Here is a 26,353-nt window from a genome sequence, read left to right on the forward strand (position 1 = left end):
TAACTAGCCCCTGACTTCCTCTGATCAGCGGACGTTTTAGCTAACTAGCTAGCTAAGAAGCTACACCTCCGTTAGCATAAATAGCAAATTAGCCGAACTGAAGCCGAGCAAATCGTTCACAATTTGTTTTATTGAAATTTTATTGACACAACTTTACAACCAGAAGCTAGTGACAATTTTGGCTCAGTTTAATCAAGTTGGTCTTTTCGGTTGCTAGATTCCAGAGTAGCCTAGCTTTATGCTAATCGTGCTAATCATCATGACTTACTGTTGAGCGATCAGCTAGCCCGTAATTAGCTTCTACTTACCTTCCTCCTCTTTAGCTGAAGAAGCTACACCCCCGTTAGCATAAATAGCAAGCTAGCCAAAATGAAGTTGAGCAAATTGTTCAAAATTTGCTTTATTGTAATTTTATCGACACAACTTTACAAGCACCAGCTAGTTTGTTCACTACTGACAATTTTGTCTCAGCTTTATGAAGTCGGTCTTTTCGGTTACTAGATTCCAGAGTAGCCTAGCTTTATGCTAAAGGTGCTAATCATCATAACGGACCGCTGAACAGGTAGCTTGCCCGTTATTAGCTTCTAGCTTCTACTCACCTTCCTCCTCTTCTTAGCTGAGCTGAATAAGCTACACCTCCGTTAGCTTAAATAGCAACTCGTTCAAAACTAGTTTTACTATCATTTTAGCATAATTTTACAAACACTCGCTAGTTTGTTCACTATTGACAATTGTGGCTCAGTTTTATCAAGTTGGTCTTTTCGGTTGCCAGCATAGACTGTATTAAGGTTGCTAGACGCCAGAGTAGCCTCGCTTTATGCTAATCGTGCTAATCATTACTGTTGTGCGGGCAGCTAGCAGGTTATTAGCTTCTACTTACCTTCCTACTCCTCGTCGCCGAGCTGAAGAAGATCTCGCAGGAAACATATCCGCAGTTTTAACCCATCTGGCAGCATTTGAACGAAAAAACAGACTTCAAATTTTCGAAATTCACCTACTTCTTTATTTTATCCAGGTTTAAGTTTTTGAAGATGATGCTAACAAAGGCCAGGGTCCAAAGGGGGCGGGACTTAAAGGTGTGATTGGACGAAGCAACTGTCAATTAAGGACAAACCAACCTGTTTACTAGATGGGTGTCTGAAAAACTGCAATATTGTTGACAGTGTTTATGATTTGTCTTTTTTAATATGTCTGATAATTTAATTTAGACTATAGGAATAATTTTGCAATACTTGGTTAAAATGTGAAAAACCTACAATACTATTTCTAATGTAAATTTACTCAACTAATCTAAATATTAAGGTCAGGACCCTGTAATATCACATAAGAAATATAAATACCTTTGAAGTTAGAAACAGCAATATTTCATGTCATATTGAGTAAATATACAGTGAATTTTCTGCACAGTGATGTTGCTGCTTTTTGAAGCGATCTGACATTAAAATATTTAAACATTCAAAGTCAAGACATCATGTTTTCTTGTGTCTGCACTGTAATAATCACCTGCACATATTCCAGATGTTTGTGCATAATTTTCTGCAAATGTTATTAGACCTCAGTATTAATCAAACTTTGGCATCCTATACAAACTTTGGCATTCACGGTGGATCAAGGAGGTTTAAAAGTCACCAGATGTTCTAACCCCTCCTAGTGGTAATTTGTGGATCTGACACATAAAAACCAGGTTTTTCTGTTTGTTTTTTAGATGCAGTATTTCATCACATTCATTTGTAACAGCTGAATAATGAAATGCCAAATCTCAGCTTTGATTTGAGTCCGTTTAAATGAATATAGGAGGATCAAACTACATGAGATTAAAAGTAGTTGGACAATTAGAAAGAAATGGAAAGCAACTATGTGTATTTAATTAAGTCCTGTACTTAAGTGTAAAATTGAGTTACTTGAATATTTCTGTTTTCTGCTACTTAATACTTCCACTTCTTATTTCGCTGCATGGATTTTAAAAAATTTGTGAATTTGCAGATTTAATTAATTCTACAAAAATATATAATCAAAAATAATTATCATTGTATATTATTGATGAAGATAAAAATGTATTGATCCCTGAGGTAGAATTTCACATGCAGCTCATATAAAGTAGAGAAATCAACTCTGTGATTTCACAATAATGCATTCAATAATTAATAATAATCCAATAATATACATTATTCTGAAATATCCTATTCTGCATGATGGGATATTTCGATGTTTATAATTTAATGCTTTAACTAAAATATACAATTACCTGGATGATTACACTGTCAGTGTTTCTACACTGTGGTGTTTTTGCTGAAGTACAAAATCTGAGCACTTCTTCCATCTTTAACTTTCAGTAAATGTGGATCAGTTATCTTTCATCATTCTTTAAACCTTTTCTATTTGTTAGTGCTATTATGCATCAAAACCACTATATGACAACATCCATCCATCCATTATCTATACACCGCTTAATCCTCACTAGGGTCGCGGGGGGGGCTGGAGTCTATCCCAGCTGACTCGGGCGAAGGCAGGGGACACCCTGGACAGGTCGCCAGTCTGTCGCAGGGCTACATACAAAGACAAACAAGCACTCACACATTCACACCTACGGGCAATTTAGAGTAATCAATTAACCTCAGCATATTTTTGGACTGTGGGAGGAAGCCGGAGTACCCGGAGAAAACCCACGCATGCACAGGGAGAACATGCAAACTCCATCCAGAAAGATCCCGGGAAAGCCGGGACGCGAACCAGGGACCTTCTCGCTGCAAGGCGAAAGTGCTAACCACTACGCCACTGTGCAGCCCCTATATGACAACAGACTTTTTTAAATTCTGAGGCAGCAGCACCACCTGGTGGGAGAACTGTGTCATCTTCACCTCGAACTTGGGAACATACACTGGAAGTCCAAAAAAGAAGTCACACACTTTAATATTTCATTGGATTGCCTTTAGCTTTGAGAACACACGTTCACCATGGCATCATTTCAATAAGCTTCTGCAGTGTCACAGAATTTGTTTCTGTCCAGACTTGCATTAATTTCCTACCAAGATCTTCTATTGATGATGGAGAGTCGGACAAAGTCTTCTACTGAACATCCCAAAGATTCTCATTGGGGCTGAGGTCTGGACTCTGTGGAGGACAATCCATCTCATGCTCCCTGATCCACTCATTCTCAATGTGACCCCATGAATCGTGACATCCTCATCTTGGAACATGAAGAAAACCTCCACTGATAGAAAGACCTGATCATTCAGTATCTTCAGGTATCAGCTGACCTCATTCTTTGGGAACGTAACGTTGCTGAACCTGACCAACCCCAGATCATAACTCTAACCCCCACAGACTGGTAGGAACTAGCCATGATGAGGGCATCACTTCATCTGCCTCTCTTCTTACCCTGATGCCCCCATCAGTCTGGAACAGGGTAAATCTGGACTCATCAGACCACATGACCTTCTTCCATTGCTCTAGAATCCAATCTTTATGCTCCATAGCAAACTGAAGCCCTTTTTCCTGATTATCCTCACTGATGAGTGGTTTTCTTACAGCTACAGCTGTTTAGTCCCAATCCTTTCAGTTCCCTTCACATTGTGTGTGGAAATGCTCTTAGTTTCACTATTAAACATAGCTGTGAGTTCTACTGTTGATTTCCTATGATCATCTAAGAGTTTGTTCCTCGAAGATGATGATCTTTCAATTTTTAATAATGCGTTGGACGGTTCTTAACCTGATTTTAATAGTTTCAGCAATCTTCTTAGTTGTTCTCTTTGCTTGATGCAGGCCAGTAATTTGACCCTTCTGAGACAGATTACCATCCTTTTCATGACCACAGGATATGTCTTCTAACGTGGTTGTTCATCACTGCAGTAATTATCCAATGGAAGACTCTAGGCTGTTTGCTTAGTTAAGTCCAGGTGGCGACTGTTGTTATGGAAAGACAGTGTAGAACACATAAGAAGAGAATAATGAATCTGATCTGCATGCTCTTACTTTTTAATTATCAATCTTCACCTCCTGAAATTGTCCAGTCCTGTTAAGATAGAGGCGGAGATTTGAAATTAAAAATACATTTGATAGTAGCAGCAAAGCTAATTCCCCCTAATGGAGATTTGCTTGTTGGTTGAACATAATTTCATTAGATTGATGCAAACTGTTGCAAATTTAGATTTTGTTGACCCAAAGTATTATTTTTCAGTGTAGAAAATTCATAACCAGCAAAAAACAATCTTTTTTTTGGCTGTGTGAAGTTCAGCCCAAGTTCATTCAGTTAATTTGAGTTTATTTTACTGAGACTATTAAGCTGATGCAACATTTTTCTGTAAAGTCAACCCATCATAATAATGTTTGCTACTTAAACAGTTTATCTAAAACAGTAATTTTTTTTTTTTTTTTTTTTTTTTAAATCTTGCAACCATATTTTCAATTGAGTGGTGAAAATAAGGCCCTTGAATTACTTTTTAAAGTGTGTAGAAGCGTGAGGTTAAAGGACAAAAGACACAGGAGCCTCGTGAGTTTGTGATCACATGAGCACTTTGTTATTTAACATCCATAGTAGTTTGATAATGTCGTACGTACACATCATATAGCCGGACACAGAGAGAAGAGCAGTGTCACTGATGCTGAAGGTATTTACAGGCAGGAGGCAGCCGGCAGAGAGAAAGCACAGAGAAAACAGGCCAGAGAGAAGGAAACAAGGAACAAACCGTCCTTCTTTCTTCCTCTCCTCGATGCCTCTTCTACTTTTAATGCACAACATTTCAGCGAATCTAGTTAAAAGTGAGCCTGTCTTTGCCTCTGACCCCCTGAGCCTCTCTGGTTTTAATCTACTACTTTGTGTTTTTGAACTCAACCAACAGCAAACTGCCTCTGAAACTCCGTATTATAGTCAGCAGGTTGTTAGCGGTGAAACTGAAGCTTATACTTGCTTTCCGTAGTTAACGTAAAATGCATTAATGACATTCATACATATAGCTCTATGGCAGAAACTTAACCGTTGCATGATTTAAATATATTTACACGCCGATGAGAGGTTGAAATTAAATGTTAAAAATCATAAAAACTGTACAATAATGCAACAAAAAGAGAAAAAAAATGGTAAAATTATATCCTATGTAAGATTCTCCAAAAATACACAAGCATTCATTTATTTAATAAATGTACATAGACTTTACCACCTTGTAATGTGTAATATTTGGACTGGTCATGTGAATACAGTCTATCCAGGTTTACTGTATACAGCCGTCATTTTTTTTGTTCTTTGTCGTCTCGTTTTGAACCTAAGGCCACGTTTTTTACACCTGGGCGCGACAGTTAGCGGCGCCCGTAAAGCCGCCTACATGAAATGCGTCGGCGGTTTCCCTTTAAGCATCACAAAAATATCACCATAGATCTCTATTTCTTCACAATACTTTCCTCCCAAGCATCTGTGCAGACACGGATCTGGGGAAAGTGTCACGTCGTAGCATATAGAAAATATACTGTAAAATCAGGACAAATATCTCGCTAGCTGGGCGTCTGCCTCTTTTTCCTTCAAGCACTTTAAGGCATAGAAGAGTTTTTTTTTTTTAACCCCTTTTTAAATGCTTAACAAGGAACTAATTAGTTTTGAAGAATTTCCCCACAGACCTCCCTGTTTTCTGTCCATTTAGATGCTTCCGTCGGTTAATCAAACAGGTCAATAAATAAATAAACCTCATATTAAGTCATATATGCATTTACAGAATGTACCAACTTGCTCGATTGTGTTTGTCCTCAAAAGCCGTCCTCTTGGATTTGAGTTTGAGCACATGTGAAACAGGAAAGAGATTTTTGTGAGGTTACATGCTATCAAACAGCGTCAACTCAGACTGTAGATAAAGATGGACGAACTGTATGTGACGTCACCTCGACTCCTCTTAACTCCAAGCTAACATAAAAATTAGCCAAGATGTGGAGCTATGCAAACATTGACGGTAATTGTGCATAACTTTAAGTCTTAATAAAATCAAAACAGGTGAGATATTTAAACATTATCCATCTATAAAGTTGTCATGAAAGGGGAAATTAGCTCTACAGACCGAAACCATCTTTTGATCCAGGCTGTAAACATGTTTATTTCCGCTGTAAAGTTGGATGTTTTAACATGGAGGTCTAAGGAGACTGACTCCAGCCTCTAGTGGACATTTGTGGAACTGCAGTTGTTGACACTCCTATGTTGGCTTCATTTTTCAGGCGCTTGTGTCAACCATAGTTTTATACAGTTTATATAAGATGGATGTTGTTTCCAGGTTTGAAAAGCGAAGCCAACACAGAAGTGCTATAAACCTGCATTCCTTCTAACAGTCTGCAGGGGGCGACTCTTCTGGCTGCAGAAAGAAATCTGATTTTACAGAAGTCTATGGGAAAATGAACCTACTTCTCACTTGATTTACTCTCTCTGTGAACATTTTCCTGATACATTTCTGGTCCCAATTGCTAGTTTCAAGTCTCCTTCAGTACAGCATGATGTTTATTTTGTAAATTATTGACGAATTTAGAAGAACATAGACGATAAAGCAGGGTAGCTTTTAGGTCGTGGCTACTTTGTGACTGATAGTAAGTGTCCAAAGGGTTTACAAGTCACAGCATTGGATGCTTTACGGCCCTACAACTAGGCAGCGTTACAATAGATGACAGTTTAGACAGGTTTTCTCCAACAGGAAACCAATACAGATTACATCCTGATAACTGCATAATCAACGGTTGCACCTGATTGGACGGACGCTTGACTTGCAGCATTTCAAACTGGACCAACATGTTAGCTTGTTTGGAAACTTTGGCTTATTATTGTTAAAGGGGTTCACAAAAATGAGAAATAAGGTGTGCAGCTACTTAATTTATACTCATTTTAAACCAACAGTGGTTACTTTAAAAGTCTTTTAGGGTAGTTTGTAAAGGCAAAGAGTCATGCAAGATGCCTCTGATTTGCATAAAATAGTCCTCAGTTTTATGCAACGAGGAGCATCCAACATGATGAGCCATCTTTTCAAAGTCAACATGCACTGCAGGGCTGTTTACATCAACAATGAATGGTAAGTGTAGAAATGGTGGAGCTTGTGGACTTGTACCATGACAGGTCGCCAGCATATGGTACTGTGTAGTCTTTAAAAAAAAAAACTAAGACAGTGAAAGCCTAATTTCAAACTCAACCAGAAACCAATGAGTGACGTCACAGCAGCTCCATCCATCTTTTCTATGCAGTCTGTGGTCGATACATCCATTCAATCATTCAGTCGTCTCCAAAGAAACAGGCTTTGATAAACAGTGATCAAATCAGACAGATGGACAAATGAAAACCCGTTTTTTTTGTTTCCTTTTCACTTTAAATGGTTAAAAAGCTTTTAAAACAAACTCCAGTGTGAAATTCTACTCTCAAATTCTCTGTTACTAGAGTCATGGATCAGAAAGTTCATTTTTTGCTTCTATATACCCACCTTAAATCCTAAAAACCAAAAAAAGCAAAGATTAACCGGCCTCTATGTGAATGAATTCAGCACTAAGTAAGCCACAGGACACCAGACCAGGCTGAGGGCAGAAACTGAGCGCTGTGTTCAGGTGTGGCACAGCGAGGTGAATGTACAGACAGAACAGCAAAGTGCAGCCAGTCATGGTTTGCAGTATATCATAGAGCGAAGATTACCGTCTCCTCTGGTTTGTTGACAGTAGAGATGGATGATCTACAGACTGGACGGTCACAGAGTGAAGCCAGTCGGACGCAGAGAAACAAGTTGGAGTCTTTGGGTTTGTTTCTGGTCTTTTGGTTTCTGGATGTATGCATGCATACTCTGTCTGATCTTGAAGCAGATATGAGTTTGTGGTTGAGCCTGCATGCTTTCCTCGCACGTGTCTGTACATCTTCTGCATTTTTTTCTACAAAGTTTGTCAGGAATCCGTCCCAAAGTACAGCCAAAAACAGTAACTAAGTGGCAGGGATAGCCTTCGTCTCCAGAGCTTCGTCTTTTGGATTATTTCCTCAGCACCGCTCCGGTCCGGCGGCGTCCTGGCTGTCGTCCATGCCGCTGAGGGTGACGTAGATGATGGGAACCAAACCCTGGGTGGAGCCCAGAGAACACAGCAGCCAGTCGGGATCGGCTTTGCTCAGAACTCGCAGGATGTCGCCCTTGTTGAAGCTCAGCTGGCCGGGCTCGGTGGCTATGTGGTGGCACAACGCTCGGACCTCACTGAGAAAAATGACAGAGAAAGAAAGTGAGTCTGCAGCTATAAATGACAGAAGAACAAGAATATCACAGGAACTGCTGTCAGGGCTCCCTCCTCTGTCCCAGCTTCAGCCCCCACCTGACCTCCCTCATCCTCCCTCACCTCCCTCCTCCCTCCTATTCCTCTCTCTACCTTCCTGCTGCAGCTCAGCAGAGCTGCTCTGTCCAGCTGCTGTTCATCTCCAATCACTCATCAATCAAACTCCGGTCAGCTGTGGTGCAGCACACCTGATGATCATCTCCACCATAAAAACCAGCCACACTCTCCACACCCTGCCAGATAGTAAACTCTGCTCACGCAGTCAGTTGTCTAGCCTTGCACTTTGCTAAAAGGTTTTCCATTACAAAGCCTCGCCTTGTCTAACCTTGCTTTCTCCTCTTTAGCTCCGCTGACCCAGTTGCCTGGTTCCACCTGCTCTGTTCCCCCCATCTCCTGCACTCCGGATCCAGCCCTGACCAGACCTCCCCCCTCCCTCCCTCACTCTGGACCTGCTCCTGATCCCCTACTCGTCGTGGAGGGTCTCTGCCTGCCGTGTGCCCCCCTCGGCTCTGGAAAACACCCCACCTGTCGTCCCCCTGGAACGAGGCTCTCCGCTGCCAACCTACCCCCACCACGGAGGACGCCAACCGGCCGCCGGTTCCTGGTACAGACACCCCCCCAGCCTCCCTGTTTAGTTCAGTTACTCCAGACATCAGTTCTCCCACCCCGTCCTGCACTCCCCTTTGTGTTTGTTAAATAAAATCCACCTCTGTTCTTGCCTCAGTCCCTCGTCTGTGTGCTCTCTGCACAGGTTCACAACTGCAGCCTTTAGAGAAGAAATAATGCTTTTTTTTTACTACGTCTGCTGGATAAGAATCTGTAAAAATCGTGTTCTTGAAAGGTTCATCACCCTAACTATCTTATGACAGAAAGTCTGGAAGCATTCAATTGTTTAATCGCTGCATGGAAAAAGTTTACTTTGGCTTGAGGAGAGAAAATTTGTAAAACATTCAATAAAATAAGTGACATTTATTAACCCTCTGAACCACAAAACCCCCCAAGGGTTTTAAAATGTGCATAAACTTAACAAAAATCCAACCAGAAACTGTAAAAACAGGAATGAATCATCAGACTTATAATTTTCTGATGGTCCCTGAACTATCCATGTGTGGTTCTGTTGGGAAAACAACCAAATCTAAGCGTAAATTCACAATATTTATTCTACGTGTCTCCTTGCTCAAAATAAATGGTTAGCGCTGAACAAATTCTGTAAAAAAGAAAAAAATTCTGCATTCCACAGCGCAACCGAAAAGCCATTAATGACTCAAATGCGACCAACAATCACGTGACAAAAATTTGGACATTTTTTTAGGCTGAATTGCAGGCAGTGTAGACACAGAGCAGAAAGGAAAGCTTATTAGAAAGACTAAGAGGAAAATAAAACATACTTTAGCAATAAAATAAATGCAGCATGGCTCTAAAACAGTAAACAGGGGAGCAAGTTGTTAGAAGATACTTTCAGAACAGTGAAACATCTTTCAAGTACAGAGATAAACTTTGTAGAGGCTGGACACATGGAAATAGTTAAATATCTGTTGTATGTAGAGACACGTTTTTGCCTGTATTTGTAACGAAACTGTCAAAAAAAAAGGCACGAAACAACAAGAACAAGACACAAAATGACACCAATGAGGTACAAAACAAGAAATAAAATAGACCATAAAACCTGCTGGATCAATAAAAGAAATGTGGCATGGATCCAAAACAGTGAACAGAGGAGCAGGTTGTTGGAAGATAAATTCAAAATGGTGAAACATCTTTGAAGAGTTCATGTGCAGAGTAGAGGGACAATTGTTTAAGTTTCTCTGTTCTGCAGATTTGCTGCTTTTCTTTCTCTTTTGTGACAATAATCTGAATATGTTTGTGTTTTGGACTGTCTGTTGGACAAAACAAGTAATCTGCAGACTTCACCTTTAAGAGATTGTGACATTTTCAGTATTTTCTGACATTTTAAAGAGCAGTCAGCAGATTAAAAATCATTAACTTCAGTAGCTGGTAGATTTAGAGATACTGAGTCTGTATTACTTTATATAACAGAAATCAATGTATTTTCTTGTTCTTTCTCACAATTCAATGAATAAAAATGCCTATTATTCGTGTAAATTGAACCCAAAGTAGCAAAACTGTTAACAAAAGTCTAGATTTTTAAAGAAATTCTTAATTGTTATCATTTTGATGCTGGTGATTTCCCATTGGCACTGACTAAAATCCAATTTACGGGCACAAAAATATACATATTTGAGTCCCTCATTGTTTTAATAATTCATCCTTTTAACAGAAATATGACGATTGCAGAAGTATTATGAGTTTTTTCATAACTTCTGACATTTTGTTTGTCATACACTCATTTTACAAACATTTGCACACTTTAATTAGCTTTTGACCTCATATTCACTACCATTCAAAAGTTTGGGGTCATCCAGACAATTCCATGTTTACATGAAAACTCCCACTTTTATCCATGTTCTAACATAACTGCACAAGGGTTTTCTAATCATCAATGAGCCTTTCAACACCATTAGCTAACACAATGTAGCATTAGAACACAGGAGTGATGGTTGCTGGAAATGTTCCTCTGTACCTCTATGGAGATATTCCATTAAAAATCAGCTGTTTCCAGCTACAATAGTCATTTACCACATTAACAATGTCTACACTGGATTTATCATTCATTTAATGGTATCTTCATTGAAAAACTGCTTTTCTTTCAAACATAAGGACATTTCCAAGTGACCACAAACTTGAATAGTAGTATAAATGTTTTTGCTGTTTGAGCTGTTAATAAAATCTCTAGATTTACGAGACTTTCACTAAAAATAACGCATATGATACATTAAATATACCATATATATATATAAGTAAGTAGATCAGTTTTGTTCATATCTTGAGAATGAAACAAACAGATGTATGTATGTTTAGCGTTTTCTCACCACGTTGACTGTTGTATGGCTTCACTCGGGCGCTTGGATGCTGTTGAAGCTGTGGTTTGAGAGTGACTTGGTGAAACAGGATTTTCTGTCTTCTTTCCACTTCCTCCTCCAAGAGTCTGAGCCACGAGGCCAAGAACAGATCTGTCCAAACCGAGCCAACCTGACGGAGGCCTGAGAAAAGAAAACTTTAAAGATAAGCCTGATAAGCTTTAACGACAAGACCAAAACCAGCAGCTCTGTGACTGGAAAAAGACTATTTCTAGCTGCAGATGAAGATGCTCCAGTAACCAGGAGAAGATGTGTTACCAGGTGCAATAATGCCATTCATTAGTTGTGTTTCCATAGATCTGGATTTGAAAGCAAACATTGGAAATATTGAAAAAGATAAAATGTAAACTAGGTTTGTTTCTTTTCACTGCTTTGGAGCAAAAAAAACTAGGCTGCACTATGTGGTCAGGAGGTGGCGCTATAAGCTACATTACACATGGAAGTAATAAATAGTAATATAGAGTAGAAGAAAAAACTAAAAATGTGTTTCTATCTCCTAGGAAGCATGTTAGCTCTTAAAAAACACCTAAAATGAGTGTTTTTTTTCTTTTAATTTTGCTTTGTCCAGTGACGTGGTAATGCAATGTTTTAAAATACGTTATGACAACAAATATTGATCCGTTCTAGCTAGTTTTGGGACAACAATGACACTATGACACACAGGAAAAAGACGACAATATTGATCAAAAGAATCTTTGTTGGTTTTGGTCTTTTGATGGGCTTTTCTGACATTAATGGAAATAATAAATAGTTTTTCTGAATTGTGTTGTTTCCAGTGACTTTTTCTGATGCAATACTTCAAAATCTGTTGTGGAAACACAGCTACTGATGGTTTTTTCCAGTTTTGTGACAACGGAGCTCACAAAGGAATAAGACTTGACATACAACATTATTTTAGTAGAATATTTTACTCCGAGACACTGAGTAAAAGATCAAAAACAGTGAGAATATTTTTATCTCTGTAACAGGTAAATTGTTTCATAAATTGCAATTAATTTCATGTAACTTTTTTCTATTGCAATACTTTAAAATATGTATAAAAACACAGCTACTGATGAGTTTGACGAGTTGTTAGTGATTAATGAGCTTTGTGGACACAGAAATATTAAATGCAAACACAGTGAGCATACTTGCATTTGTGTAGTAGGTCAAGTTTTCAGAATTTTGCTGTTTTCTTACGAAATACTTGAAAATCTGTCATGGATCACAGCTATTGATGTGTTGTTGGAACAGCTCTAAGCCACACAGGAATAAGACTCGACAAACAGTATTTATCAGTGGAGTCTTTGTGGTTTTGGGTCATTCAGAAACATCAAATACAAAGAGGTTTTTCTCACCTGGTCTTCTGGGTTTTCACCTTCTGTTCAGCCCCCTCTGCTCTCAAAGGAGAACCGAGGCTGGAGCCGAAGAGCCTCCCCCAGCGCAGACTCTGTCCCTGCGAGGGGCTCTCCTCCTGGGCTGCAGCTTGAGCTCCGGTCCCTGGAGCCTCCGGAGGATCCGAGTCTTTCTCCTGGGTGAGGACAGACTCTGGGGGGCTTCCCATCCACGAAGGCCTCCCTCTGGATCCGGCCGACTCGCTGCTGGAGCTTTTCCTGATCTCGCCCTCCTGGCTGGACTCGGCTCCCTCCACCACGCCCTCTCTGGTGGGCGGCGCTTGTCCCTGCCGCCTCTCTGAAGACCTCTTCCTCTTCTCGGCTTTGACGAACTTGGAGCCCTCCGTGGATTGGTCGATGTAGACCTGGGAGGACTGCATGAGCTGGTACCACCACCCGGCCTGCCTGTCCTGCCGCTGCCGCTCGTCGTCCACGGCAACTCCCTTCCTCCTGTCCTGTAGATCCTCACCTTCTGCACTGCTCTCCTGCCCGACTCCCTTCACCCTCTGCCCCTCCATCCCTCTCTCCCTCCACAGATCGGCAAACCCTACTTCCATCCCCGTCGCTCTGCTACCAGGATCATCCGTCATGCTCTCGGTCGTCGCTCCGTCTTTCCTCAACCTTGTTTTCGCTCCTCCGTCTCTTCTCCCGGTCACCTCCATCCTCGGCCACGTCCCCTCCCTCCTCAGCCCCGTCCTCTCCTTCCTGGCCTCGGCGCCGGAGTCTCGGACCATCTCGCTGACGGTGGCGCTCCAGCCCCTCATGAGCTGGAAGGTGGAGCGGCTGGAGCGGCCGGCGGAGCACAGCTGCTCCTTGCGACGGAGCTGCTCCTGGCCTTTCTGGAGGAGGTGAGGCTCGAACAGCAGGTCCAGGTCAAAGGGGAGCAGCGACAGCGGCTGCAGCAGGAGGAGGAGCTCTTCAAACAGAGGCTGGCAGGCTCCCTGAGAGAGGGGAAGGAAACCCCACGGGCTGTAGTGTGCTGCTATGATATCTGAGGAAAGTTGCAGAAGAAGCAAATAATCAGATATGACAACCATCTTGGTATTTGAGGCACAACGTATACGATAAATGCCATTTTTTAGTCTTACCTTCATGTGTGTAGAGGTGGTTGAACCAGAATTCCAAAGACTTCAGGCTGAAACAGAAGAAAAGTCAATTTTATAAAACTGCAACAACGGAAAAGCACAATCAATTCAATTACATTCAATTACATTTAGTTATATTTATAACGCGCCAACTCAAAAAGCATGTCATCCTGAGACATAATAAAGTGAAGAGCTTACAAATTTATAGAGCGAAAAACAGCAGAACAAAAGATTCCCTTCTGAGCACTTGGCAACAATATGAAGAAAAAAAATCTCCTGCAGCAGAGATTTATTTTTATTACAGTCAAACTGAGTCTAACGTTGGATATGGTTTTAAAGAAAGACATAATAAGCTACATTAGCTTATAAAATTCTCCAAAAACATCACATTTCATCCATTTTTGTTCCTTGAGGACAAACAGTTCATCACCACAATGCAGAGCTCTTTTATTTCCAGTCTGAAAGGTTGATTTTGTTTATATTTCTATGTGATTTTTTTCAAAAGAAAGTATTAAAGAGCCTGTATTATGCAAATTTATGTGTTTATAATTTCACTTTTACTAATTTCGGGCTCCACTAGAGTATGTTTACATGCTTTAATGTTCAATAACATGTTATTTTTCTTATATTGTACATCGCTACAAGTTTGAAAACCTTTTATTACATGCACAAAACAGCTCAAACACACTGAAAGAAAAGGAAAAATCCAAAAAAGAACAGCATGGGCTGTTTAATTTCCAGTTTTTGTCATCATTTGTCATTGTAGCTCACTCTAGCTCACTATGGAGCCGTTTATACACAGCCATTCCATTCTGCAGTGATCAACAAGTGGCAGTAACATGCCAAGTTATGTTATGACGCACCAGCAAAAAGAAGAAATAAGGGGACTGCAAGCTAGTAACCACTGATGTAAACAAAGCAGCGCTAAAAATACTTTAAAAACTATCTTTGCAAATGTTTTATGCTGAAAAAAATACTTGCAATATGGCTATTAGACCTGAAGATTATAAGAAGCGCATTGTAGAAACAATAATCACGTGATACCTTAACATGCACTGACCTGATATTTCTAGATTTCATACAATCACATCAAGCTACCAGAGCAATCTCCCGTTGAAAATCTTAATTATTATTACAATATATTCCCTAATAAGACGCTTCAATAACTGTCTTCTAACTTTCGTAAGATTCTGACCTCTAGGTTTGTAATAATATGAAAAGAGTGATGAAGAAAACCGACTCACTTGAGCAGACCGAAGATGAAGGCGTTCAGTCTCATGCTGTGGCTTGTGAGCTCCGAGTACTGGCTCACCTTAGAGAACAAGCTGTGGAGAACACGAGTGGATGGACCTGAAGGCAGACCAGAATAAAACCAAAGAAACCACAAAGTTCTTTTAAATCAAAACCAATATCATCATCTGCTGTCCTTCTATCAATATTCCAATTCATTATAAAATGTAATGAAACAACTGGCAGCTTTATGATGTATTCCTCACCAATAAACTTTGACTTTATGGTGATTTTTTAAAGGATGGGTTCAAATAAAACGTCTTTCTGCTACAAAGGTTTCATAAATTCAACACATCACTGCGTCACCGAATCATACTGGAGAAAAAGAATGATATTTGGTAATTTAAATCAGTTTTGTGACCTTAAGTGGCCTTAAGATATTTGCAGTTGCACTTAAAACAAATTACTGCAGTGGATCAACAATAACGTTGATACTTATTACAGTTGATTCTCTGCAAGTGTGAAGCTCTGGAAGCTAAAAAACTTTCGGTAAGGTCAAGTATTCAAGGTTCTTTATCGTCATGTCAGCACACGTATTCACATGAAGTGGCACAAAATTAGTAGTCAGGTGTTGGTTGTAAGCCAAAGAAATAAAAAAAGAAAAATACAGGGGGTCGAAGTTTTATTCCTACGGATCGATGCAAGTCAATTTTCGCTGTAAGTCGGAACTCCAGCGAAAATGTAAACAAAGCCGTTACGTGCATCACGATATATCATGCTGTTTCGCCCTTTTCTGAGCGTTTTATTATGTTTAATTTCACTTCCACGAAGATGTCTTTCCTTTTCTTCAAAGCACTGCCATCAGAAGAGTCTGACTTACGCCTGGGAGCCATAATGAAGGGCAAACGTTTGCGAACGTAGCACAATCCACGATGGTGTACAACTGGTGAATGTAAGCAAAGTCGTCTTATAGTGGTGCGTGACGACGTATTCATCCGCTCCACTCGCCTACTAGTTCCACGTAACCAGTTTCGACGAAACGCTGTAGGTGAAGGACGTTGTAAACTGAGTACCCCCTGTATAAAAAGTGTCTGCAGTTGCAGATAGGTGGGTGAGGTGTAGAGCTACAGAGCACCACCAGAGTTCAACAGTGTAACAACTCCTGACAAATAACTACTGATGAGAGCACCGTGTTCTCACCCAGCTGTGTGGACGCCTCCACCAGGCTCCAGGGCTGACAGCGTCTCTGTCCAATGATCAGATCCAGGACGTAGGCCTTCAGTCCGTCCTGCAGAACCTCACGCAGCGCCGGGCAAAGATACTTCAGGATGAGGTGACCCACGTTGGGACTCACCCAGCTGTTCCCCAGTTTAGCCTGGTGGGGTTGGATAGAAAGCACAACCTTATTCCACAACTGCATTTGTCTGCGTAGCTGAATCCGCTATTTATTTACTTGTGTGTGTTCATGCAAATGAAAGAGGAGAAAGTAAATAATCTGTTTGTTCAATCAATAGATGGCGATGGGCTGTATTTGCGTTCCTTTGTGTTCTCTGGATTAAACTGAGCCGGAGCTTGTATTAATTGTCTTATCAGCTCTGTGCAAATAAACATGCTATGTGTGTTCAGTTTAGCGAGTGAAGCCAATAAAATAAAGAAACAGTCACAGCAAATTAATTGGATTTTGTAAAATAAACACATTAAACCGCTTTGAGAAAAAGGAGTGGCGGTCAGGGAGAGGTGTGCATCGAAAACATCAAATCAGCCCATCACACATAGCTGTGAACTGAACAAGAAAAAACAGTCCGATGGCGCCATCTGTCTGTGAAACTGATGGAATTCACCAACTGGCACCTTTAGTTGTATGCATTTATTCTTGATTGCACTGTGGTGGTGTGATTAGGTTTATTCAGAGAGCAGGATATGAGGCGCGATCAAAAAGTTCCAACAAATCTAAAATCGCATCCAATTTAAATTTGACTGCTATCCTTGTTGAAGTGTTCCCCTGGTGCAGCGATGCTCTGTTCCCAGTGCTCCTGCAACACTTATTGTGATGTAAACATGTGACACCCCATCTACAACTCATCTATCGTGGAATCTCTAAAACTGCATCAAAATGGCGATCCTGCAACATGAATTTCATTTTCAGGAAGACGAAGAAGTAGCAGGGAGGCAAATCTGGTGAGCAGAGCAGGTGGAGAGCGTCAATTGTGTTGTTGTGGCCTAATAAACAATCCAAAATGGGACGCACAACACATTTGATAGCTCAGGTTGTTCTCCCTCAGATGCTACAGTAGAACTCTGCCTTGACAGTTCAACCCTGGACGTTGAATCCAAGAAACACAATTATGTAAATGTTGAAGAAAACTAATACTCTTGACTTTATGCATCTTCTCCAGGCTGGTTTTATTCAGTTTTTATTGATTGCTCTGCAGTGGTGTAATTAAGTTTATTCAAGAACAAAATAGGAGGTGTGATCAAAAAGTTCCAAGACTGTGTCTATAAAAACCTAAACCATCCCTGATTTAAATTTGTCCCACCATCTCTGCTGAAGAAATCTCCTTGTGCAGTGATGCTCTGCTCCCAGTGCTTCTGCAACACTTGTAACACCACCTGGAAGTCCTCTTATGGAACCATGTGACGCACCATCTACTGATCATCTACGATCGCCGAATCTCTAAAACTGTGCCAAAATGGTGATCCTTCAACATGAATTTAACTCTCAGGAAGACGAAGAAGTCACACACAGGGAGGCAAATCTGGTGAGCAGAGCAGGTGGAGAGTGGTGAATGGAACGCACAACACACTCGACAGCTCAGGTTGTTTACGTCTAGCGTTCCCCCTCGGACACCTCAAGATGCTACAGTAGAACTCCGCCTCTACAGTTCAACCCTGGACGACGAATCCACAATGTACAATTACGTACACTACCGTTCAAAAGTTTGGGGCCACTTGGAAATGTCATTATTTTTGAAAGGAAAGCAGTTTTTTTCAATGAAGATAACATTAAATGAATGATAAATCCAGTGTAGACATTGTTAATGTGGTAAATGACTATTCTAGCTGGAAATGGCTGATTTTTAATGGAATATCTCCATAGGGGTACAGAGGAACATTTCCAGCAACCATCACTCCTGTGTTCTAATGCTACATTGTGTTAGCTAATGGTGCTGAAAGGCTCACTGATTATTAGAAAACCCTTGTGCAGTTATGTGAGCACATGGATAAAAGTGGGAGATTTCATGGAAAACATGAAATTGTCTGGGTGACCCCAAACTTTTGACTGGTAGTGTAAATGTTGGAGAAAACAACAATCCTGATCTGATGCATCTTCTCCAGGCTCTTCCAAAGATAAAAACTGCTGTTACTTCTCCTGGTGGTAGCCGCAGACCCTCCTCTAATTCTCCAGAGAAAGGTTTTATCGTCTTAGCTGCTGATCGACACACAATGGGATGTTTTCTCTCTGCTCCAGTTTAAGATCCATGGTGAAATATGCATCCACTAGCAACTACAAAAGACCGTTGTTGTATCAAAACTTTCTGATCACACCTCATAGCTTCTAAATGTGACCATGTGAGCCAGAATCAACCAGCAGAACCAGCATTCCCTTTATATCCATAAAGAAGGATCTCCTCCTACCTTTACGTCCGGGTCTCTACTGGTGCCGAAGTGAGCCACGATCAGATCCACCGCTGTGTTCACGGCTTTAACCAAACCTGACAGAGTGAAGGGAACAAACAGAAAGAGGCTGTTAATTAACCTTTTTTAGGACATCGCACTGTCTTGTAAAAGTCCCCAGTTCTGTATCTGTCAAAGTAACACAACAAAGTCCAAAAAAATAAAAACTTTAGAAAAAAACAAGATTTAACATGTGGTTGACCCTGCAGGGAAGAAAGAAGTATTAAAATTCACATTTTACTTGTCCTTCATGGCTTTTGTGCTCCAGATCTGCATTGATTTATGATAGATTTCCTAAAGCAGTAACTATTTGCGCAATGCAATCAAACTGTTCAAAGCACAAGACAAAATGTACCGATGCTGAAATCTCATTGATAAATTACAAAAGCAGCAATGCAACTTCTGCTGAACCAGAACAACTTTTGCTTTACTCAATGTTTCCTGGCATCTTGTGGATAAATATCACGTTTCTGGGACAAAGTTTAAGTGAGACAAAGTTGGAAAAGGCTTAATAGATCTGGCTTTAGTTTCAGAATCAGTTAGTAGTGTGGATTTTGGTCCGTAAAGGGAAGTAAACCTGGATGATCCACCTGAAGACGGATGATCTGTTTCCTCATTTCCAATTAATTTTTGACAGTGGTGCTGAATTGTTGAGCTGTATGCTGTGTATTTATATTTATTTTTATTTATTTACTTATTTTTTATTTATTTTTTTCTTTCATTCTTTCACTCTTTTATTTATTTGGGGGGATCATGTTGTTCTTTGTTTGTTTTATGTTGAGTATATTGTTAAGTTTTTCATAATATAGAGCCCAATAAAGATATTGTTTAAAAAAACAGGATTAACCCTCGTGTTGTCCTGTGAGTAAAACTGACCCGTTTCAAAGTCTGAAAATGTGGGGGAAAAAAAAATATTTTCACAGTGAAACGTCTGATGTCCACATTTTTAACATTTTTGGGAAATTTTTGAACATTTTTGGTGGAAAAAAAGAAATGTTACTTAAGTACATTCACAATTTTTTTTTTCTGAACATTCTTAAAGAAAATATTAGAAGCTTTACTGATATATACGTAATCATTTTAGATATTTTAAAGATTTTTTTTTGGAAGATTTTTCTCATTTTTTGTAAATATTTACAAGAATTTTCTTGCCAAATTTGAGGTTGTTTTTTTAATAAAACTTGTAAGGTGAAACTTTTAAGGCATTATTGTAATCTTCTTCCTGAAGGTTTTGCAAATTTTCAGAAATTTGGGGACTTGTTTTGCTGAATTTTGGATTTTTTTTCAGACAAAGAAACAATATTTTTTGGTGCCTGTAAATGAAGACAACAGGAGGATTAAAACAGGACTCCCTTTCAGACGGCACTGACATGCAGTTGTTGTTTAAATACCGTTTTCTAGTCAGAATGGAGGACATGGTTCATACATGGGCAGTAGATCAGCATCTGCGTATTCCACACCACATTTGGGATGCCTACAGATGTTGGCAGAGTTTGGCAAGTGATGAAATTTCCATCATTCAGACCCTCACACACTCATCATCGGCCTTATAAACACCTCGTGCTGCATGAAGAGGCCTTGGGTGACTCAGTGAGAGGCTCTTGGTTCAAGGACTCTTCACTTCCTGTTCTCTTTAACACTGGGATCACGTCAAAACAGCAAAGCCAGATTTTTATCCGATTCTGTCTGCAATGCAGCAGGAAGTAATGGAAATTCTTCGTCACGCAGTTTTTGCGGCTCCCTGTAGTAACCAATAAAACTGTAAAGAATAAATACAGCACGTCACTCTGCTGCAGGTTTGTCTGTACTTTAGAATAAAGACAAATAAATTTATGGTTTTTAGAGATCAAGAGAGTGAGCCAGATGGAGAGAGAGTAATGTACAGCATGACAAACTGAGAAAAAGGAAAAATTAAAGTTGAAATGTTTATAAAGACCTGGAATCAACATATATGACAAGTGTCCACAATACTGAAATATTATCAATATTATTTCTTTTCCTCTTTCTGTGTTGACTTCTTTTTCTTTCTTTTAGTTTTTTTCTTTCTTTTTTCTTTGACTCTTTTTCCTTTTTTCTTTCTTTCCATTTCTCCTTCTTTGATGATTTCTTTCTCTTTCCTTTTTTCTTTTTCTTTCTTTCTTTCTTTCTTTCTTTCTTTCTTTCTTTCTTTCCATTGCTTTGATTTCTTTCTTTCCATTTTCTTTCTATTTCTCTTTCTTTGATGATTTTTCTTTCTTTCTTTCTTTCCTTCCTTTATTCCTTCTTTGTTTCTTTCATTTTTTTCTTTCTTTTTTGGCTCTTTTTTCTTTCTTTCTTTCATTGTTGATTTCTTTCTTTCATTTTTTGTGCCATTTCTTTCTTTCTTTCTCCTTTTGCCTTGCTTTGTTGATTTCTTTCTTTCTTTTTCTTTTTGTTAATTTCTTTCTTTCTTTCCACCCTTTTTTGTTGATTTCTTTCTCTTTCCATTTTTTCCTTTCATTTTTGACTTTTTTTCTTTCTTTTTTCTTTCTTTGATGATTTCTTTATTTGCCTCTTTCTTTTCTCTTTCCTTTATTCCTTCTTTCCATTTCTTTATTTCTTTCCTTCTTTCTTTGTTGATTTCCGTCTTTCTTTCTTAATAAATTAAAATTGCATTTTGCAGAAGTCCATTTAAAATCTTGCCTTAAACAAAATTCTGGGAGGAAAATGGCACCGCTACATACTATGGATATTTAATTCTTTAGATTGTTTATTTGTTTTAATCATAGCTTCACAGTGCTACCAAAGACTGAGAATGTTGTTGAAAAAAAGTTTCTTTTTAAGAGATTTTGACAAAATATCATGTTTTAAGGCTTAACGGTTGAAATATGGCATTTCTTTACAGTTTTTACAGTTTCTGTCTGTGATGAATGATGTCATTTCTGTAATTTTTTTGAAAGATAACAGCTTTTAAAACCTGCCTCTGAGTTTGGGGTTTAGAGGGTTAAAGTCTGATTAATGCTGCTCATAACTACAGGTTTATGTTTGCTCTGAGTGCTGGAGCTGGCTCTGGATTTCTACATCTGAAACGACAAACTGGAGCTCTGACGGCTCGATATCATCGTTTAGCACTCAGCTATTAAATATTCAGAGACGTCCTGCTGCCTGAGCCTCACCTCTCTTCTGCGTCAGGTCAATGGAGATCTGCGACTGTGATGAAGAGCAGGAGGAAGAGGAGGTGGAGGCGTCCGGGGAGAGGCAGAACTCCTCTGGAGGTTTCTCCGTCAGGGAGAAATAATCGGGCAGGAAGTCGCTGTAGCTCTGCTGCAGCTTCGCCGACTGACCGACTGCAGAGACAGAAACAGAGGAGATGAGGAAGATGAGAAGCCTTCAGGAATGTTCAGACGGCTGAAGAAACACCTCCGACATACGGGTCCTTTAAACCGACATGTAGCTTTCATTTACTGTCAGACTGCAGCAGGACAAGAGTTTGTAAAAATGGGAAAGTTGTTTTGTTTAAGGTTACAGCTGTACATCATCATCTGTGTGCTGTTTGATCCGTTTTGTAGACATCAAGAAGACGCCTTTATCTCTAGTTTATTAAGACTGCTTTTCTGGTTTGTACTGCTTTACGTTATTTCTTTCTTTCCATTTTTTATTTCTTTCCCTCTTTCTTTCTTTGTAGATTTCCTTATTTATATCCTTCTTTCTTTCTTTATTTATATGCCTCTTTCTTTCCTCTTACCTTCTTTCTTTTTTCCTTCTTTCTTTCTTTTTTGTTGATTTCTTTCTTTCCATTTTTTATTTCCTTGCCTCTTTCTTTGTAGATTTCCTTATTTATATGCCTCTTTCTTTCCTCTTTCCTTCTTTTCTTTCACCTTCTTTCTTTCTGTCTTTGTTGATTTCTTTCTTTCTTTCCATTTTTTATTTCTTTGCCTCTTTCTTTCTTTGTTGATTTCTATCTTTCTTTCGTTTTTTCTTTGTTGATTGCTTTCTTTATATGCTTCTTTTTTCCTTTTTCCTTCTGTTTCTTTCTCTCTTTTTGTTGATTTCCTTCTTTCCATTTTTTATTTCCTTGTCTTTCTTTCTCTTTTTTATTTCGTTCCCGCTTTCTTTGTAGATTTCCTTATTTATATGCCTCTTTCTTTTCTTTCGACTTGTATTTTTTTTTCAGTTTTAATTGTCGTCATATGCTTCTGTGCTTAGCAAAAACCTTGTTAAAACTGCATTTTGCAGAAGTTCATTCAATATCTTGCCTTAAAAGAAAATCTTAAAATGAAAACTATTTTTAAAAACCTACAAAGCAATCTTTAAACCTTTGCACTCTATTTATATTTAGATATTGTATTTTGAAACAGATGTAATATACAGATCAAGTAAAGAAATTAATTTTCATTAAGCTGTAATGATGTAAAGGTCTAATTTCTCTCGGATTCATTTAGGTAGTAGGACACTGAATGATCGTTTAAAGCTGCTTTTCACCGAAGAAACACCACGTTTTATGGATCGTGTTTGTCTCTGAGCATTTCACAGCAACTAAATAAGTGTAATTTCCTTTCCAAAAGGAGGAAAACGGGAATGACTGTCGAGAAACAAGAATGTAAAGTATTCAAAATGAGCAATAACGGGTGTTTTGTTTATAGTGCAGACAGAACAAACGGTCTAAGTCCAGAGATATTGACAATTTAATCCACGTTGATTTGGAAGAAGAAAAAACTTGAACCCCTTGAGATAAGTAATTGTAAGTCAGTGATGAGCACCATTGAGGCGTCCCAGCGAGTGGCCAGAGTGGGTGGAAGGGAAATCGAACACATTGCGTCGGGCCGGTCTGGGTCCCCCACCCTTCCTGGCCTCCAGGCTGCCAGACAAGGGGCCCGATCCACCAGAGGAGTGGCCCCCAGATACCCTCTCCACCCCCAGAGGGTTTCGGCGCCGGTACTCCCTCCATTTGAGAGCCTGAGGAGAGAGGTGGTGCGCTGTGGGGAGGGGAGGTGTGAGGAGAGCGATGGTCGGTGGGTTAGAGGAAGAAAAACCGGGGAGAGGAAGAATGACAAGGCGAAGAAGGGACGGCGGGGGAGGATGTAAGTTCATGCATGAAGGAGGAAGAGGAGAGAAAACAGGAAGAATGAACAGAAGAGAACATCGACATAGAAAAGATTTACTAAACTACCAGCAGAAACATGCAGTTTAACATTCATTTTAATGTAAATCTGAATCTAAAGCCCCTTTCAGACATGAGATACACAACATTTCTGCTTCATTATTCTGTTAAAGTGAAGCATCCTGTCCTTCACACAAAGGTCACTGTTCTGTTAATGTTCCTCATGGCTTCATGGAGAGATAACGGTACGATATCAAGGTTGTACCACATATCAACACACTAATAACTAAATTACTGCTTTACCAACAGTAAAATAAAAGCATCCTAGTAGTTGTGATGGAGTTCAGTCCTGTCTCCATGTCATAGATAACATATAATTACAAGTAATAAATTAAGTTACTTCTGTTGAACCTTAATGGTTGTAATTTTCTCTCTTTGGACAAACTCAAGTGGCTCATAAACTCAGAAGAAATAGTCCTAAACAGGTGGTAGCAACAAACTAAACCTGAGCTTCTGTTACATTTATTATTGGTGAGTCTCGTTAATCTAACCTGGTCTGTCTTCATCGCAGTAAAATTTTACTTTTATGGACATTTCTGTTTTTAATAGATGTGAAATTTTAGAAGACAGCAAATGAAAACTGTTTTGTGATTTTCGCCTCAAACTGTGTTTTGGACCTCTTTTATGTTTTGGCTCATTATAAGGTGCAGAAATCTGGAGATTTTTTTTCTGCGCAAATCACTTTACACCTCAAAGTACTGTAGTTTGTACATGTCATTTTAAAATTCTATTTCTATTCATTTTTATTAGCTTAAAATGCCTAGAGTTTGCCTCAATCGGACCTAATTCATCTTTGTCATGAAGCTGATGTGTTCAGATGGCGTCAGATTCACAAAGAGGGCTGCAGGTCTGAAAGGGGCTTATCATGGAGAGGCTCTAAAAAAAAGCAAAGTACAGCAATAAAGAAAATTAAAACAGGAAAGATGGCCACAGTCACCAAGTTCTACGAAAGGTGTGGTGCAGAATGAAAATATCTCATGTGGAACCACCAAATCCAGCTGTTAAAGTACTTTGGAACTTAGATATCCAAGTGATTAAAAGGATGAAAACCTTTTGATGTGTAACAACGAGAGCGACTAAGGAACAAAAACTGATGCATTTTCTTGAAAAGCAGCAGCGTTTCCTGCTGAGAACACACCAGCTTTCTTTCTAACCTACCATTATGAGTCCGGGCTCCGGGTCCTTTGCTTCCCTCTGCATGTTTTCCAGAGTCCAGGCAGCCCAGTGGGCTCAGTGTGTCGCTGTGGAGTGACGGTAAACTGGACAGAGATCCTCGGTGGAAACAGTGTCCCTGAACCGCCGGCAGCATCGGAGGCACCGCCCCTCTCTTCGCCCCCAGGGAGGAAGGAGGAGGAGTCAGGGGCAACGGCGCCGACCCGCCTCCCTGTTTCACTGTGGGTGGGGTGTGCAGGGGTCCCAGGCCTGCAGAAAGGGGGCAGGAGAGGCTGTGGGTGGGCTGAGGACTGGGGCTGCAGGTGGAGCAGGTCCCAGAGCTGGGGGCCCCCTGGAGCCGGACCGGGGAGTAGCTGCCGAGAGGCGAAGGCCGGACCGACCCTGGAGGAGGAGCCGCTGTGCCGAGGGAACCCCGGTATCTGTTTTCAGCTCCGTCTTCACCGTCCTCCCCGACCGGACCTCCAGAACCGGAGCCGGAACCCGAGCTGGAGCGAGCCTGCATCCCAGAGACGTAGCCGGTCAGCAGGGGCAGCAGGGGCTTGGGCTGGGGGGGTTTGGAGGAGAACTGGTGGTGGAAGGTGAAGGGCTGGATGGGCAGAGTGGTGGGTCGCTGGTCCTTAGAGTAGCGGACCACCGCCGGGCGGCTGTCGGAGGACGTGGAGAGACCACCTGGATGAGAGGAAACACAGAAAACAGAACTGGTTAGTTTTTGTTTGGTTCCATTACTGTGTTCGAACATTTAAAAACCCCATATTATGCATTTACAGGTTTATGATCACATTTTTTGGAGTCTACTAGAATACACTACTGTTCAAAAGTTTAGAAATGTCCTTATGTTTGAAAAAAAAAGCATTTTTTAAAAATGAAGATAACATTAAATGAATGATAAATCCAGTGTAGACATTGTTAATGTGGTAAATGACTATTGTAGCTGGAAACAGCTGATTTTTAATGGAATATCTCCATAGAGGTACAGAGGAACATTTCCATCAACCATCACTCCTGTGTTCTAATGCTACATTGTGTTAGCTAATGGTGTTGAAAGGCTCATTGATGATTAGAAAACTCTTGTGTAATTATGTTAGCACATGGATAAATGTGGGAGTTTTCACGGAAAACATGGAATTGTCTGGATGACCCCAAACTTTTCAATGGTAGTGTATGTGTACACACTGTAACACTCAGAAACACAACATTCCTCTTACACTCTGTCTAAGTTGCTCAATTTTAGCCACTGTTTCTGTCCTTCCTTAAAAGCCCAGTCTGCTCTGATTGGTCCGACAAAACCAACGCAATTTGGGTTTACGTATTATAATGTATTATAATTATAATTTAGACTAATCACGACTAAATATTATTCATATTTAATCTATATTAACCCTCCTGTTGTTTTTATTTATGGGCACCAAAAAATATTGTTTCCTTATCTGAAAAAAATCCAAAAATTCTGCAAAAAAATCCCCA

At 39.9% G+C, this 26,353-nt stretch overlaps 1 protein-coding gene across 2 annotated transcripts in view; it reads right to left on the bottom strand.

Moving 5' to 3' along the window:
* Window positions 1-4,490: 4,490 nt before the first annotated feature.
* The window catches only part of rusc2 (RUN and SH3 domain containing 2), a 65,296-nt gene continuing 43,433 nt past the window's right edge, over window positions 4,491-26,353 (bottom strand). The window contains exons 4-13 of one of the 2 annotated variants that reach the window (XM_023265759.3): window positions 24,875-25,558; window positions 23,316-23,531; window positions 21,732-21,902; window positions 18,559-18,635; window positions 16,123-16,297; window positions 14,937-15,042; window positions 13,696-13,742; window positions 12,572-13,598; window positions 11,187-11,357; window positions 4,491-8,180 (exon numbers count right to left, since the gene is read on the bottom strand). In XM_023265759.3, coding sequence (XP_023121527.2) covers window positions 7,973-8,180; window positions 11,187-11,357; window positions 12,572-13,598; window positions 13,696-13,742; window positions 14,937-15,042; window positions 16,123-16,297; window positions 18,559-18,635; window positions 21,732-21,902; window positions 23,316-23,531; window positions 24,875-25,558 — 2,882 coding nt within the window. In that variant the 3' untranslated portion in view covers window positions 4,491-7,972. The remainder of the gene's footprint in view (window positions 8,181-11,186; window positions 11,358-12,571; window positions 13,599-13,695; window positions 13,743-14,936; window positions 15,043-16,122; window positions 16,298-18,558; window positions 18,636-21,731; window positions 21,903-23,315; window positions 23,532-24,874; window positions 25,559-26,353) is intronic. The other variant, XM_023265760.3, reaches the window with a different exon arrangement.

Source organism: Amphiprion ocellaris, chromosome 6 (genome assembly GCF_022539595.1).
Source record: "Amphiprion ocellaris isolate individual 3 ecotype Okinawa chromosome 6, ASM2253959v1, whole genome shotgun sequence".
Lineage (NCBI taxonomy): Eukaryota > Metazoa > Chordata > Actinopteri > Pomacentridae > Amphiprion > Amphiprion ocellaris.